The sequence below is a fragment of the Ambystoma mexicanum genome, chromosome 2q (genome assembly GCF_040938575.1).
Source record: "Ambystoma mexicanum isolate Mex_15411 chromosome 2q, UKY_AmexF1_1, whole genome shotgun sequence".
NCBI classification, from domain to species: Eukaryota; Metazoa; Chordata; class Amphibia; order Caudata; family Ambystomatidae; genus Ambystoma; species Ambystoma mexicanum.
Window position 1 is genome coordinate 174,648,016 of NC_090924.1, and position 13,471 is coordinate 174,661,486.

General features: G+C 42.3%; 1 protein-coding gene across 1 annotated transcript in view; it reads left to right on the forward strand.

The window, feature by feature from the left end:
- Positions 1-13,130, forward strand: part of LOC138569260 (ficolin-1-like) — a 503,449-nt gene extending 490,319 nt beyond the window's left edge. Inside the window, exon 16 of the mRNA XM_069647091.1 lies at positions 10,885-13,130. Within this exon, the coding sequence (XP_069503192.1) occupies positions 10,885-11,132 (248 nt within the window). The 3' untranslated portion in view covers positions 11,133-13,130. The remainder of the gene's footprint in view (positions 1-10,884) is intronic.
- Positions 13,131-13,471: the final 341 nt, after the last annotated feature.

Below are 13,471 nucleotides of genomic sequence, written 5' to 3' on the forward strand. Positions count from 1 at the left end.
CTGAGCCCACCACTGAGGAGGTGGAGCCTCCAGCCCCTACTAACAATGGGAACCCCATAGCATCACCTGAAGGCAGCCGGATTATCCTTTTGACAAAAAAGCAGCGGTGTATGGCCAAACAGGCAGCTTTGAAAAAATGCTGTTGTGGAAATTGCCTCCCGCTTCCTGCTACCAACGTCCCACGGTTAAATCAAAGAAAGCAAAGAAAAGAGGATGGAAAACCAAGAAGCGTTTGGCCAAAGGTCGAGGGACTTTGACTAGTTGGATTATCCCTGATAAAACCAATGAGTCCGTAAGTACAACTGGAAATGACTCGGACTCAGACTCCTTGGTTTGCACCATTGGCGTTGCAACCAAATACTCAACGCCCCGTAGGAAAATTAAGCCTAGGGCTGAGGATTACCGTGAACGGACTCAATCCGTAGACGCGGAAAATCCTAAAGCCAGCAAAATGTGCATAATTAAGAACTTGAACCAAAAGAAAAGGGACAAAAAGCTGACGAGATCTGAGGTAATAACCAAACTACATCTTATACCCCAGCTGCGTGTCATACGTTCAGATGACTTTTCCTTTGTTGAACCACTAAGGGTATGCAACCCCAATGTCTCGGTGCTGCATTGCAGGGTCTTGGCTTCTGCACAACTGATCCGTGCACATAGGAAAAGCCTATTGCAGGTTGAGAAGGAGGTGGTTGTGGACAAGGAGAAGGAAGATCCCTCCATGCCTACTAATACACAGCTTCCGGCCAAAAACAAACTTGGTAAGCCAGCTTTGCCATCTGGAAAGAAGGTGCAGTTGAATGACATTCAGAGCACCTTGAAGTGGCTGGCAGATTCACTTCCTATAGTTATGCAGCAGCCCTGAAAATGCCCCTTCACTTGGAATATGCGTGGCCAAACGCATTTTTTAATAACCAAGGGCTCACATTCCCTTATTGATAATCAAACATTTTTTTTTCTTCAGGAGAAGTGTCTGCTTCTACCTATTGCTATGGATGGCTTCACTCTGTACCACACCCTAGCTAGAAAGAGGGTGCATGGGCGTCCGTATGGGGGCCTTATTATTGGGATCACCAATACAATAACCAGCAGAAGGATCACAACCGAATATGATAATTATATTGTGCTGCCGAGGTGACAATTATGATAAAATCTAGCTGGGAAAACATGCTACTGATTAATGTTTACAACCCACCTGGGGCCAAGCACAGAGATTTGATCCAGGAGGCATTACACAAATTACTGGGCAGATGGATACTTGATATTAAGAATTATTTTGTTATTCTGGCTGGTGATTTCAACTTTATATTAAAGGTGGGATAGGCACGGGTAATAATCCTTCCATAAATAACATCTGCCTTCTGGAACATAAATCATTGGATGTTGAAGGTGATTGCTGGTCTAGATTCTTTAAGTGCTGAGATCTTGAGATCATAAATGGCAGCACTAAGAGTGACAGACCTGTCAAGGTTACCTGGAGGAACGGAATGGGGGGGAGTACCCTGGATTACATATTTACCATTGCTAAGGTTGCCTCGATTGTAGAAGATATGGGGGTTCCCTGAGACTGTGTGGAGTGACCATGATCCCCTCATAATGAATGTCCAGACTATTTTTCCTCCTGTGGGGAACATCAAACTATGTGACTTCTCCACCAGTCATACTTTAAATCGTATAATATGGTCTGAAAAAAACATCTTGAAAGCAGCCAACTAAACGGATGAATGGGATTTGGACCATGCATGTACATTCAACCACATGTCTCCCGAAGAGATTGAGAGGTGGATATGTACTCTCTCAGGGACACACCCATTTGCAGATCTCCGATGACGCTGGGGAAATCTCTGAATAACATTCCTTTTGATAGAGTTGTTAGAGATTAAAAAAACAGAGGCTTAGAAGAAACATTTGTAACCTTAAATCTGTGGCCTATCCCATTGCGGTAATCTCCAACAGTATCAGGAAATTAAAAAACAGATACCGTTCCTGGTTTGGAAACTGGTACGATGGCAGCATACCGTTAAAACATTATGTACCAGAAACCCTCATGACATCTGGTCACTCCTGGGGGAAGCTAAGGGGAGTAGAAATTCCCCCATGATTAATCCCATAGGTATTGATGAATGGAACACTTTCCTTGAAAACCGCAATGGAATTGGGCTGACTAAGGTTATTGCACAAAAAAGCATCACATCCGTCACTCCTCCCTTCACAGTTACTACAGAGACGCTCCTGTACAGAATTGGTGAGTTAAACTCGTCTCGAGCGCCAGGCCCTAATGCTCTATCCAATGTGGTAATGAGGAATAATCCCCAATTCTGGGCGGGTCTGTGGAAATTCTGGCAGTGGGTCGCATCCCTGATTCGTGGCAAGCTGCCATTCTCATTCCAGTATTTAAAAAAGGGAATAAAACTGAGCCTGGTAACTACCGCTTACTGTCCTTGTTGGACTGCACGGGCAAAATGTTTGTTTCCCTACTACTGAAAGAATTACAGAAATGGGCTGAAGGAGCGGGAATCTTAGACCGCTTTCAGAGCATTTTTAGGGCGAGTTACTCCACATCCCATAACCTGCTTGCTATGGACTCTTTGGAGAATAAGGCTCTTCAACATTCCAGCCCCCCTTTATACGCCCTTAATGTTGATTTCAGGGGGGCATCTGACTCTGTTAACAGAGCCATACTGTGGAGTAAACTGAGAACTTTAGCCTGCCCGGAGTCTCTTTTGTACTACCTAGAGCTCCTACACACCAACACTATGGTACAGCTTAGATTAGATAATCGTGGGTCCACCACCAATTCTTTTCTACAACTGAGAGGTGTGAAGCAGGGGTGTGTTACTGCCCCTACACTTTACAATTTATTTGTGTCTGACACCCCTGAGTACCTCCGGGGGACCAACAATTGCACGGCGAAAATTGGTTCAAGACATTGCACGATATTCGCGTATGTGGATGATCTTGTGATCGTAGATCACACATTTAGTGGCATTCTCAGATCAGCTGAGCAACTTTGGAGTTATGCCGAGGCCAATGAATTAGTCATCAACCACAATAAGACGGAACTTATCCTGTATACCGTGGGCAAGTTTGCAAGACCCTGTATGCTTGTGGAAATGATTGAAATAAACTAAACACACTCCTATAAATATCTGGGTGCGGATTTCGATAGCAAGGGCAACTATGCCACCTGCATGCAGGTCTGCAAAATAACTTACTGCATTAATCTATAAATTCACACGAGATCAGAGTGGCTTCTCCACCTGGGCTGCACGTCAATTGTACATTCAATGGCTTGTTCCAATGGTAACGTATGGCCTTGATCCATTGATTAATATGAATCTGAGCTGGCTTCAGCTAGTAGAGGGCAAGTTTTGGAGAAGAATTCTTGGCCTCCCTCAATGCATCCCTATGTCTGTTATCAGGTTGGAGTTGGGAATAATTTCTCTCAAAGCAATCGTTCTGCGGAAGAGAGCGGAACTTAACATTAGAATTAAAAACGATCCTACCAACCCTCTGATAATGGCTGTTGAGGAAGACCTTCGTGTTGGCAGGCAACATTGTTTAGAAACACAAATTAGTAATTTGTTTGAGGAAATCAGTTTGTCCCGGGAGCGGGGACAGAACAATGAATACCTGTTTCATCTTCTGCATAAAAGCCTAGATCTATGGGATTGGCAGAACAATTATATGCATTTAGAAAATTTTAAAAGTTCTACATTTATTGCATATGTTCTGTTCATTTACAAAAAGGCTCAGCCATACTTAAATCTGTGCCGCTCTGAGCCGTTAAGGCGTTTCATCTTATTATTACGCATTAACCATTTGCAAACTTTGGAATCCATAGGCCCAGAATTGTGCCTATTGAAAGCCGAATGGTAATGTAGAATATGTGAATCACGTACGGAGCTGGAAACTGCCTGGCATGTACTCACAAAATGCCGATCGATGAGTAAAAGTTGTGCAAAAATCTTTGGGAAGTTTGTTAATAGACTCGAATTCATAGGGCAAGTGGAATTTTGGTATCAATGCATTAACACACTTAATCCTAAATTACATTTAGCCCTATTTCATGTTTGATGCGAAGCAATAATTTGCATGAACCATTGCACTAGGGTGGGCCTTGTGACCCTGCAGGATTCTTCGAAGTATAATTAGAAAGCTAGGTTTGTTGTCTAGAACTAAACATGTGATTATTGTGTATATATATATTTATTTGTCTGCCTGCCTGGTTTTTTACCTCCTACTTTTTATTTTTAGTTTTTATTCTTTTTTCTCTTATTTGTTTGCTTGTGTATTCCTTTACCCGTGGGAATTGCTTCTGTAAATTGTTGTGATGAAAGGAAGTCTAGGTTTCTGTAACATCTATCTACATACATTAAGGAATTTCTGTTTTTTTCTTTCTTCTTCTTGTCTCTATAATGATTTGTTTGATTGTTTTATGTGTAAAGTGTTATTTATGTATAAAACTGTATTATTTTAATAATAAATAAATAAATAAATAAATAAATAAATAAATAAATAAATAATGTTGTCCTGCCTCCAAAGAATTCTAAGGCTTTTCTTCATAGCTAGTTTTTCCTATTGTCAAACAAGGAGGGGTGCACTAACAGCCTCTCAATATAATCACCTGCTGCCTCCAAGATATTCAAAGACCTTTTCTCTGGAACTAGCATTGTATCTTCTTTGTTACAAAAAGTTGCCATTCCCAGTACAACCGCTGACCTCAGAAATTGCTGCAGTAAGAGGAAGTGTCAATGATAGCACTCAGCTCAGCTCTCAATATGATATTAAGCTTGTATGACTAATTGGGTGGGTGGGTTTCAATTGATGAGATCATGGAAACTTTTACTGAATGGTATTGAAAACTGTATGACCGTGAAAGGTATTAAAGCTTGTTGTATTATTTGGGACGAGGCTTGCTGTTTTCTAATTAGGTGCCTCTCCTTTGTGTTTTGAGTATATCACATACAGCAAATTGGAATAAAGATTTCTTCATTAATTGACTTTATCAAAAGCAATCTTTGCATATGTTTTAGGTGTCAATTTGTGTTAGTTGGGATGCATGTATTTCCAAAAGGGTTGCTCATTGCATGTAACCATCATCTTTTCTAGTTCTTCCCAGGAGTCACTGGGACTGATTCATGAAATTATTTACGCAGAAAAACGTGGATTTGTGTGCCATTCTGCCCACAAATCCCCATTTGTTGAACAGGGATTTGCTGGCAGAATGGCACACAAATCCCCGTTTTTCGGCGCAAATAATTCATTAATCAGCCCCTCTGTCGCTTGGGTGGATAGAATTGTTAGCTATCCTTAAATATGGAACAGCCATACAGCCATGTGACTGACTCCATTGTAAAAGCAGCACATTCTGCCTTCACCTCAGTAAGTATGGGTATAATGGATGATTTCCTTTGACATGGATGGCGGATAGGACTACAGCAGAGTTGCTAGGTCATCTACAGAATATGCTTCAGAGTATGTTTGTTTGCAATATTAGCCATCTATTTTTAGGTAGAGAAAATATAAAAATCATACTCAGATATTCATTAAAATATTGAACGGAGAATCAGTGCAGTTCAAGTTGAATGAAATCTGTTTAACAGTTTAAGAAGAAAAATATGTTGGATGCTATTGAATTAACTCATTCCTTCCTAGGATGTAATGTCTGTATTTCCCTCAAGTGATTTGAGTAGAAACTTGCCATGTGTCATCATTCTGTTCTTTGTTATGTTATGTTATTTTGTTATGTTATTTTGCATTTATATAGCGCCTTATATACCATTGGTATGGTCTGAAGGTGCTGGTAGGTTGAACGCCCTCGGGAACCGAAGTTCGGGTCAGTAGAGAGAGAAGAGAGAGTCAAAAAGTGCGTGTGTGCACCAGGTATGTGTGCAGCTGGTGCGGAATTCAGGTGGTAGCTGCTTCTTAGCGGTAGGTGTGGTGGTTGAGAGATCAGGAGTATGTGTTCGCTCTGGCTGGCTTTATCCAGGACGAGTGTGGCTGCGTTAGGCCTGAGGAGAACGCCTGGCTGGGGGTTGTGAAACCAGCAATGTTTACTTAGAGTGTTGTGGAGTGAGCGGGAGATGTAGATATGAGAACAGTTATACCGAATGGTGTCATAGTATCTCTGTGTTCTAGCTGAGTGGTGGTGTAAGGGAGAGAGTAAGCGTGAGGTGTGTTATGATAAGTACTCTTTCAAATGTTCCCTGCATTCCAAAGCATATTATGTATGTCACGCAGTTCCGAGCGGGCAGGTCCGTTCTATTCATTTTGTTTGTTTCAGGCGTTCGGGATTGTCCTACACATTCATGCTTGCTTGACCTATTCTTTCTCCAGTGTGCCTCACGCATGCTCTCATGTGTTCCATAAGTGTGCACTCCTGTCTTTCTTGTGCATGCATTCCAGTCTACCCAGCGCATGAACTACTGTCTGCCTACGCACTCATCCGCTCTGTATACGCAAACGCTTTCTATACACTCATCCGCCCTCCACATTCATCCGCTCCCCACACTCATCTGCTCCCCACACTCATCTGCCCTCCACATTCATCCGCTCCCACACTCATCCGCTCCCCACACTCATCCACTCCCCACACTCATCCGCTCCCCACACTCATCCGCTCCCCACACTCATCCGCTCTCCACACTCATCCGCTCTCCACACTTGCTCTGTGCTTTCCACATTCAGTCGCTCTCCATGCTCCTCCGCTCTCCATGCTCCTCCACTCTCCACACTAATCCGCTCTCCACCCTCATCCACTCTCCACACTCATCCGCTCTCCACTCTCATCCGCTCTCCACTCTCATCCGCTCTCCACTCTCATCCGCTCTCCATGCTTATCCGCTTTCCACGCTTCCCACCCATCCGTTCTCCATACTCATCCGATTTCCACGCTCATCCGCTCTCCATGCTCATCCGTTCTCGACGTTCATCCGCCCTCCTCGCTCGTCCTTTCTACATGCTCGTTCACTACTTACACATTCGTCTGGTTAAACGTCGTCCGCTCCGCACATTCGTCCGCTCCGCACATTCGTCCCATCTACACACTCGTCACGTCTATACACTCCTCCCGTGTACACACTTGTCCCGTCTAGACACTTGTACAGTCTTGATACTCGATCACCCGGTCCACCCACACATCAGCAAAACATACTACTCGTTGGCCTGATAATATTACTTGTCTGTTCTGCGTGACATTTTGATCTATAAATGAAGCTACCACTGCATCTCGCAGGTGGGGTTTACTGAACAACACAACATTGTGTGTCAGGTATATTATAATGACACCCATATTATTCCCATGGATGAATCAACGGCCAATCATAGTACTTCCTTAACTTGCTGTCATCAAAATGGATGTATGCCCAGGTACCCACCCAGGCTCCCTGTTCGTTGAAAATAGTCTAAAATTCTGGACTCATTATCCCCTCTTCAATTTAGTTTGCTTATAGACCCAAGGATGTTAGTATAAATACACAACAACAGCGTTGACTAGACTGTACAAAACACACCTTTTTTTACTTAAGAAAAGGTGTATTTAGTTTACAAAGACCCCTTCACACTAGAAGTTACAAGCATAGAATAGTCTATAAAACACATACACAAAAATAAGGTCATAAGTAGAAATGGAATTTTTTAGAGTATCTTTGTCATGTGAGTACAATTCACTCATTAAAAAATGAAGTTGTTAATAAACACAATATAACAATCATGCAGTCTATAGGCCCTCATTACACGGTTGCTGGTAAAATCCACCAGTAGGCGGTGGGTTACCGGAAACCCCATAATACAACGTTTCCTCCGCCTGACATTCCGGTGCCATCGGGATATTATGGCAGGCGGTGGAACGGTCAATCCCTATTTCCGTGGAGTCCCATAGAGGACCCATGCTAATGGTATCGGTGCTTCAGTGAAAACCCTGTTGGTAGGGCCCTGAATTCCCAGCAGGACAGGCATTCCGGGGGTTCCATGCCCCTACCGGCAGACTCTTAGTATGGTGGTCCGGCAAGGGTGCGGGTACGTTGCTACCGCACACTTATTTCCAGACCACCAAACTTGTAATGAGGCCCTAAATCTTTACATGACATGCAATAAGTACAAATATCCATGTATCTATCATATGTACAATCTAGAAATATTTAATAGGTAAAAAAATAATATTCTTCAGAACAAATATAAAAATCTGCTGCAGTCACCACCAAAGACATAGCTTAGAATGCTTGCGCGAAAAATTGGCCAGTCTGTATTTGTTCAATTCTGCTGACGCATTGTACATGTCCTGTGATATACATTTTTCCCAATTTGGAGCTGGAGGTTAATAAATGTTGTGAAATTTCAATCTCCATATGGGACAGCCGGCACAATCTCCGATCAGAAGGAATAATAGACCACGCTCCAATGCGAGTATATGTAAGAAGGCGTGTAATAAAATGTCTCTTCTGTGGGATATTTGCCTTGACGATATAAATGGCTTAAGAAAAGCAAAACCTTGCATTAAATACAGCTGAAAAATAGATGTTTAATTTTTATTGGTGTTAATTTGTCCAGCATGCATACTCTATCCCAAAATTGAAAAACAATACTCTCATCAGTTTGAGTAAAACTCACCTTTCTCTCTCACCAGCAGGGTTTGTTTATTCCATAATTTACTGCACATTGTTTATTTGTGCTAACCGTAAACCCTATTGAAAAAGAAACCTGTTTGCAAGTGCAAATTTGCGTGGTATTTTCAGTGGGTCAAAGAATTGCCCTAGTGCAAAGAATGTGTTCATTCAATGCATTTTTGCACAAGGCCAAAATCTTTTCGAGTGGTCAGACAATTATGAATTAGCACTAGGGAACACAAAATTACCTTGGTCCAAAAATCCATTCAAATAACAACTTGTTGTACTAGTAATGTAAGTAACATGTAATGTTGCACTTGCACTGTAATGAGGGGCAATATTTTCAAAAAACAGACGGAAAGTCGCATTAGTGCTCAACAACACTAAACACAGACCAACCAAGCAACTCATACACAGCATATTAATACCCCTCAAAACAAAAGAACAATAGACCTCTATAACCATCCCCCATACCATAGTCCTGGCAAAGGCATCCTAACTCTATGGGCACATGAGGTCCCTCTCTGGACACAGATGCCTCTACTTTCCTGACAAAAACACCTAGAAAATCGTCCGCACTGAGATCTAAGAGTTCTTCCAGTCTGCTTGCAACAACTATCTTGCATTTTCCATCATTCACCAATAACATAACCCTCCCCACCCTCTTTCAAATCCACCAGAGCACTTGGAGACCATGCATATGGCAATAGTGCACAAGATAAATCACAGTAAGGCAGCAGAACATAGCATGGCTTCGGTCATCAAAATCACATTAGACCAATCTTTAAAATTATGTTGGCATAATGCTCATCAAATAACAGACCACTAGATCACAACATGAAACTGTGACCAGACTGAATTCATGCCAGTGGGGTGGTTGTGGTCACTGAATTTGGACCCGAAACCAAAATCTGGTAATCATGAATGAATAACTATGGTAGCTTATTTTTCAAGAGTACCCGAAATGTTACTTTGAAAAACCCATGCATATAATTCCTGGAGAAAATTAACAAAAGTCACCTGAATTTCAGAAAAGTGTTAAAATAGCACACACCATAGGGATCTTCTTTGCGCTTATGAGACTCTGTCTAACTTTACGTCTAAAGAACGTCCACATTGGCCATATCCAGGGTCAGACTGGAACAAGAAATAGGCCCAGTCACCCAAACAAAAGTGGGCCACCCCTCGCCTCAAAAAAGTGGGCCACCCCTTGCCTCACGACCCTTGACCTCTGATGACATAACCGGAAGTGATGTCATTTGACCCCCACCCCTGAGTGACATCCCAGGAAGCGATGAAACACAACCTTTCACCCCTTGACAAAACAAGAAGTTGCATCAAATGCCATTTTTCCTAGGTACATTAAGAAAAATATGGTTATGTTTTCAGTAATGTGATATACATTCCATACAAGAATGGATCACCATATGTATCATTAATATATGTGTGTATAGATCCATATTGTCAAATTACTGTGAATGCAAGCAGACGTCCAAGGCCAAATGATATGTTATTGTATAGCACTTACCCTTAAGCTCTTTTTTTTATAGAACAAATATGCATACCATATCACCCAACCTGTGTTGGTGCTCATTTATCGACCTAAGAAGGATGAAAGGCTTTTTGAAGAAAAAAGAAAAAGTGGAGAAAAAAATATGCATTTTTTTTTTTTTACAAACCGCCCCAGGCATGGCCAGAAACGGGCACCCACTCCACAGGGCCGAAAGGCCGAGGGGCCAATCCGACCCTGGCCATCTCATTTCAAATTCCTCTCTTCAGTAACATCAATCCTTCTACCATAGTCGACTTAGTCCCTTTTCCATATGGCAGCAGCCATCTTTATTTTTATTTTTCATTTTACATCAGGGGATCGGCTGTGAAAGAAGTGCATCTTCCGATGCAAAATTGGGAAAGCCATTCGCACCCCAGATGAACCCCGGTGTTAAAATGGCTTTCAGCCCACAGCCCGAGCTGGGGCTCTCGCTACGCTCGGGCGTGCCTTAGCTCAGGCTGGTGGGCCGTTAAAGGCTGTGTCCGCCCTCCAGGTAAGGCATGAAAGCTACATTCTGGCCCCTCCTTCGCCCCCCTCTTACTTCCTAGATAAAGCCACTGGCGCATTTCACACGTTGGGGTGGGACCGAATTGTCAGTAGAATGTGAGAACCTGGGCAGGGTTACAAACCACTTGCCTATGGGTCTATGGGTGAAACCCTCTAACCCTGATGGAACAACTCAGTGGCACATACTGGAAAGTACTTACAATGTTTTTCTTTTTACAGGTGATTCTTTAACAAGGCACAATGAAGGCCTATTTTCAACTAAAGATCGAGACAATGATCGTCTTGGATGGAGCTGTGCTGAAACATTTAAAGGTGCCTGGTGGTACACCGACTGCCACGACTCCAACCTGAATGCAATGTATTTGTACGGCACTCACAGCAGCCATGCCGATGGCATAAACTGGAGATCCGGCAAAGGCCTTAAATACTCCTACAAGGTTTCTGAAATGAAGATAAGGTCTGCTTAGTGCTGAATTAAGTGCTTTGTGTTCTGGTCCCTAGCAGTTGCTTACCATAGCTATCCAACATGTAGGCTGCTGGTGATGATATTATGAAACTCCACAATCCACAAATCAAATTGAGTGGCTTCTTGTTGCTTTGTTGTGCATGGATTAGCAACTGTGTACCTTTTGGACTGCTGTATTCCCAACAACAACATTGGAACACCTAATTTTCACTATCAGTTAGAGGGTAACTACTATATCATATGCTGTGATAAGTTACTATGTGCCCTCCCTTTGCAACACCAAGAGAATGACAATGGGTATCAAGGTACAACTGAATCGTTAGAGATGCCCCTGCCCTGACTACAGTTAGAGGGCATTACCCAGCAGGATTCAATGGACCAATCTATTTGATGTGGGTTAAGGGAGCAGAGCTAGAAAGGAATACATTTTCTCCTGATTTATTCCCCAGCGGTGCAAGATAATGAAGATCAGACACTATTGGGGGCCCACTCCAATAATAAGAGTATGAAACTTGAGACAGAGATACTAAGCTGGTGAAGAAGTCTGTCTCATTTAATTCCCAAAGGTATCGCCTGAGTACCATATAGGAATTCCAACATGTTGCTCCATTCTGTAGACAAGGAGTGAAGACAGCCAAGAATACCCAAACTCTTTAAAAGTGCACATGAATTCTGCATTTGACTCTGATTTTAAAAGGGATGATTTAAGGTCACTCCTGCAAGGGGAAGCAAGGAGAGATTTAGCGGTTGCTCGATTCAGACCTACTTGTTCTATGTATCTGAAATAATGCTGCTTGACAAAAGCTTTTTGTGAAATGGATCTGTATGCTGACATGTAAGCAATATTTGAAACAGTCCAGTGGTGCAATTAGAATTTTTATGTATGAGCACATTTTAATAATAAATATAGCAAACGTTTAGTAGCAAGTGTGATTTATCTGTGATCCTGGTTCATGTACAGGAGGTTGGTGCTGTAAATGAGATACAATTGAACAGTCTATCGCCTAACAATCTGCTTACCACAGGGCTAAACAATAGGTGTGGCCCACTTTGAAATAAAATACAGTCATACATGATCTATGAGACCATATGTAGGAAGGCATGTATTGTTTGATAACCATTGTTTGCAGCAAGATGAGAATAGTGTGCTGTACCAAGACCCAGAACCAGTCTTCCAGAAATGTCCATGCAAATGATTATCAAAATTCAGGTAAACATGATATTTATAACTGTTGTGAGCTAAATCTAGCATGAAGGCTGCTTGCACATTGATAGCTGAAAAACATTTGAGTAGCATTGATGCCCTACCATTTACTTGAGGGACAACTAAAGCAGCTCCTTACTAAGTACTTGCCTCCATGTTTCATGTTTAATAACATAGCTTAATTTCCATGCTCAACTCAATCCCTCCAAAAAGGACAACTCTGTTGTCCATACCGGAAATCTGGATCAGACTGTACTTTGGCCTCCTGAGAAAGCCCATCTATGGAGCGTATCCAAAAAAGTCCATCTAAATAGTCCTTCATCTCAAATGCCAAGATAACATCACACCAGGCTTGAGGGCCCCTCATTTGCTTCCACTCATGGAAAGAATAGACTTCAGGATATTATAGGGTACACACAAGAGTCTTAACAACATATGACCAACCTTCTTAAGAGCGCAAGTCTCAAAATACACCACGTCTGGGTCTTTTAGATTAGCACCAGCAAATAATCTTCGCATCACAACCTTTTGTCAAAAGAAATTGGGTATAGAATTCATCAACTGTGCGGGCAGTGCCCTCTGAAACAACTTACCACCACCTATCATAGTAGTTGTAAACCTTAAAAAATTCGGAACTTAGGTTTTCTTACTTTGCCACGTAGTATGACGTCAATGTTGATGAGTTTTTACTATATAACTGTATTTTTATGTAACTCGCTGAGAGATATGCTGCAAGATGTCCATTGATGTTCGTTGTACTCCCTGCTTTAGATAATTGTTAATAAAACAGCTAACTATTTGCCAACTTCCTGAGTCGGTCTTATCATTGGTGTATGAGTAACTTCTGCATCCCCATCCATCCCATAGAGTGCTACCTCGTTTAAAGGGCCTACGGGTTCACTGTTATCGGGTTTCTGGCCCCCAAGAGATGATGCCTCCATTCCTTAAAAGTGGCTCTAATGGCCAGGAGTTCCCTTTCCATAATGGTGTAGTTCTTTTCCGAAGGAGACAAAGACCTTGAGTAATAGGCCACTGGGTGTAGACGCTGCGTGGAGGGGCATTTCTGCGAAAGAATAGCCCCGATTGCCATGGCGGAAGCATCAGCCTCCACGACATATGGTAGAGAAGGATTGGGA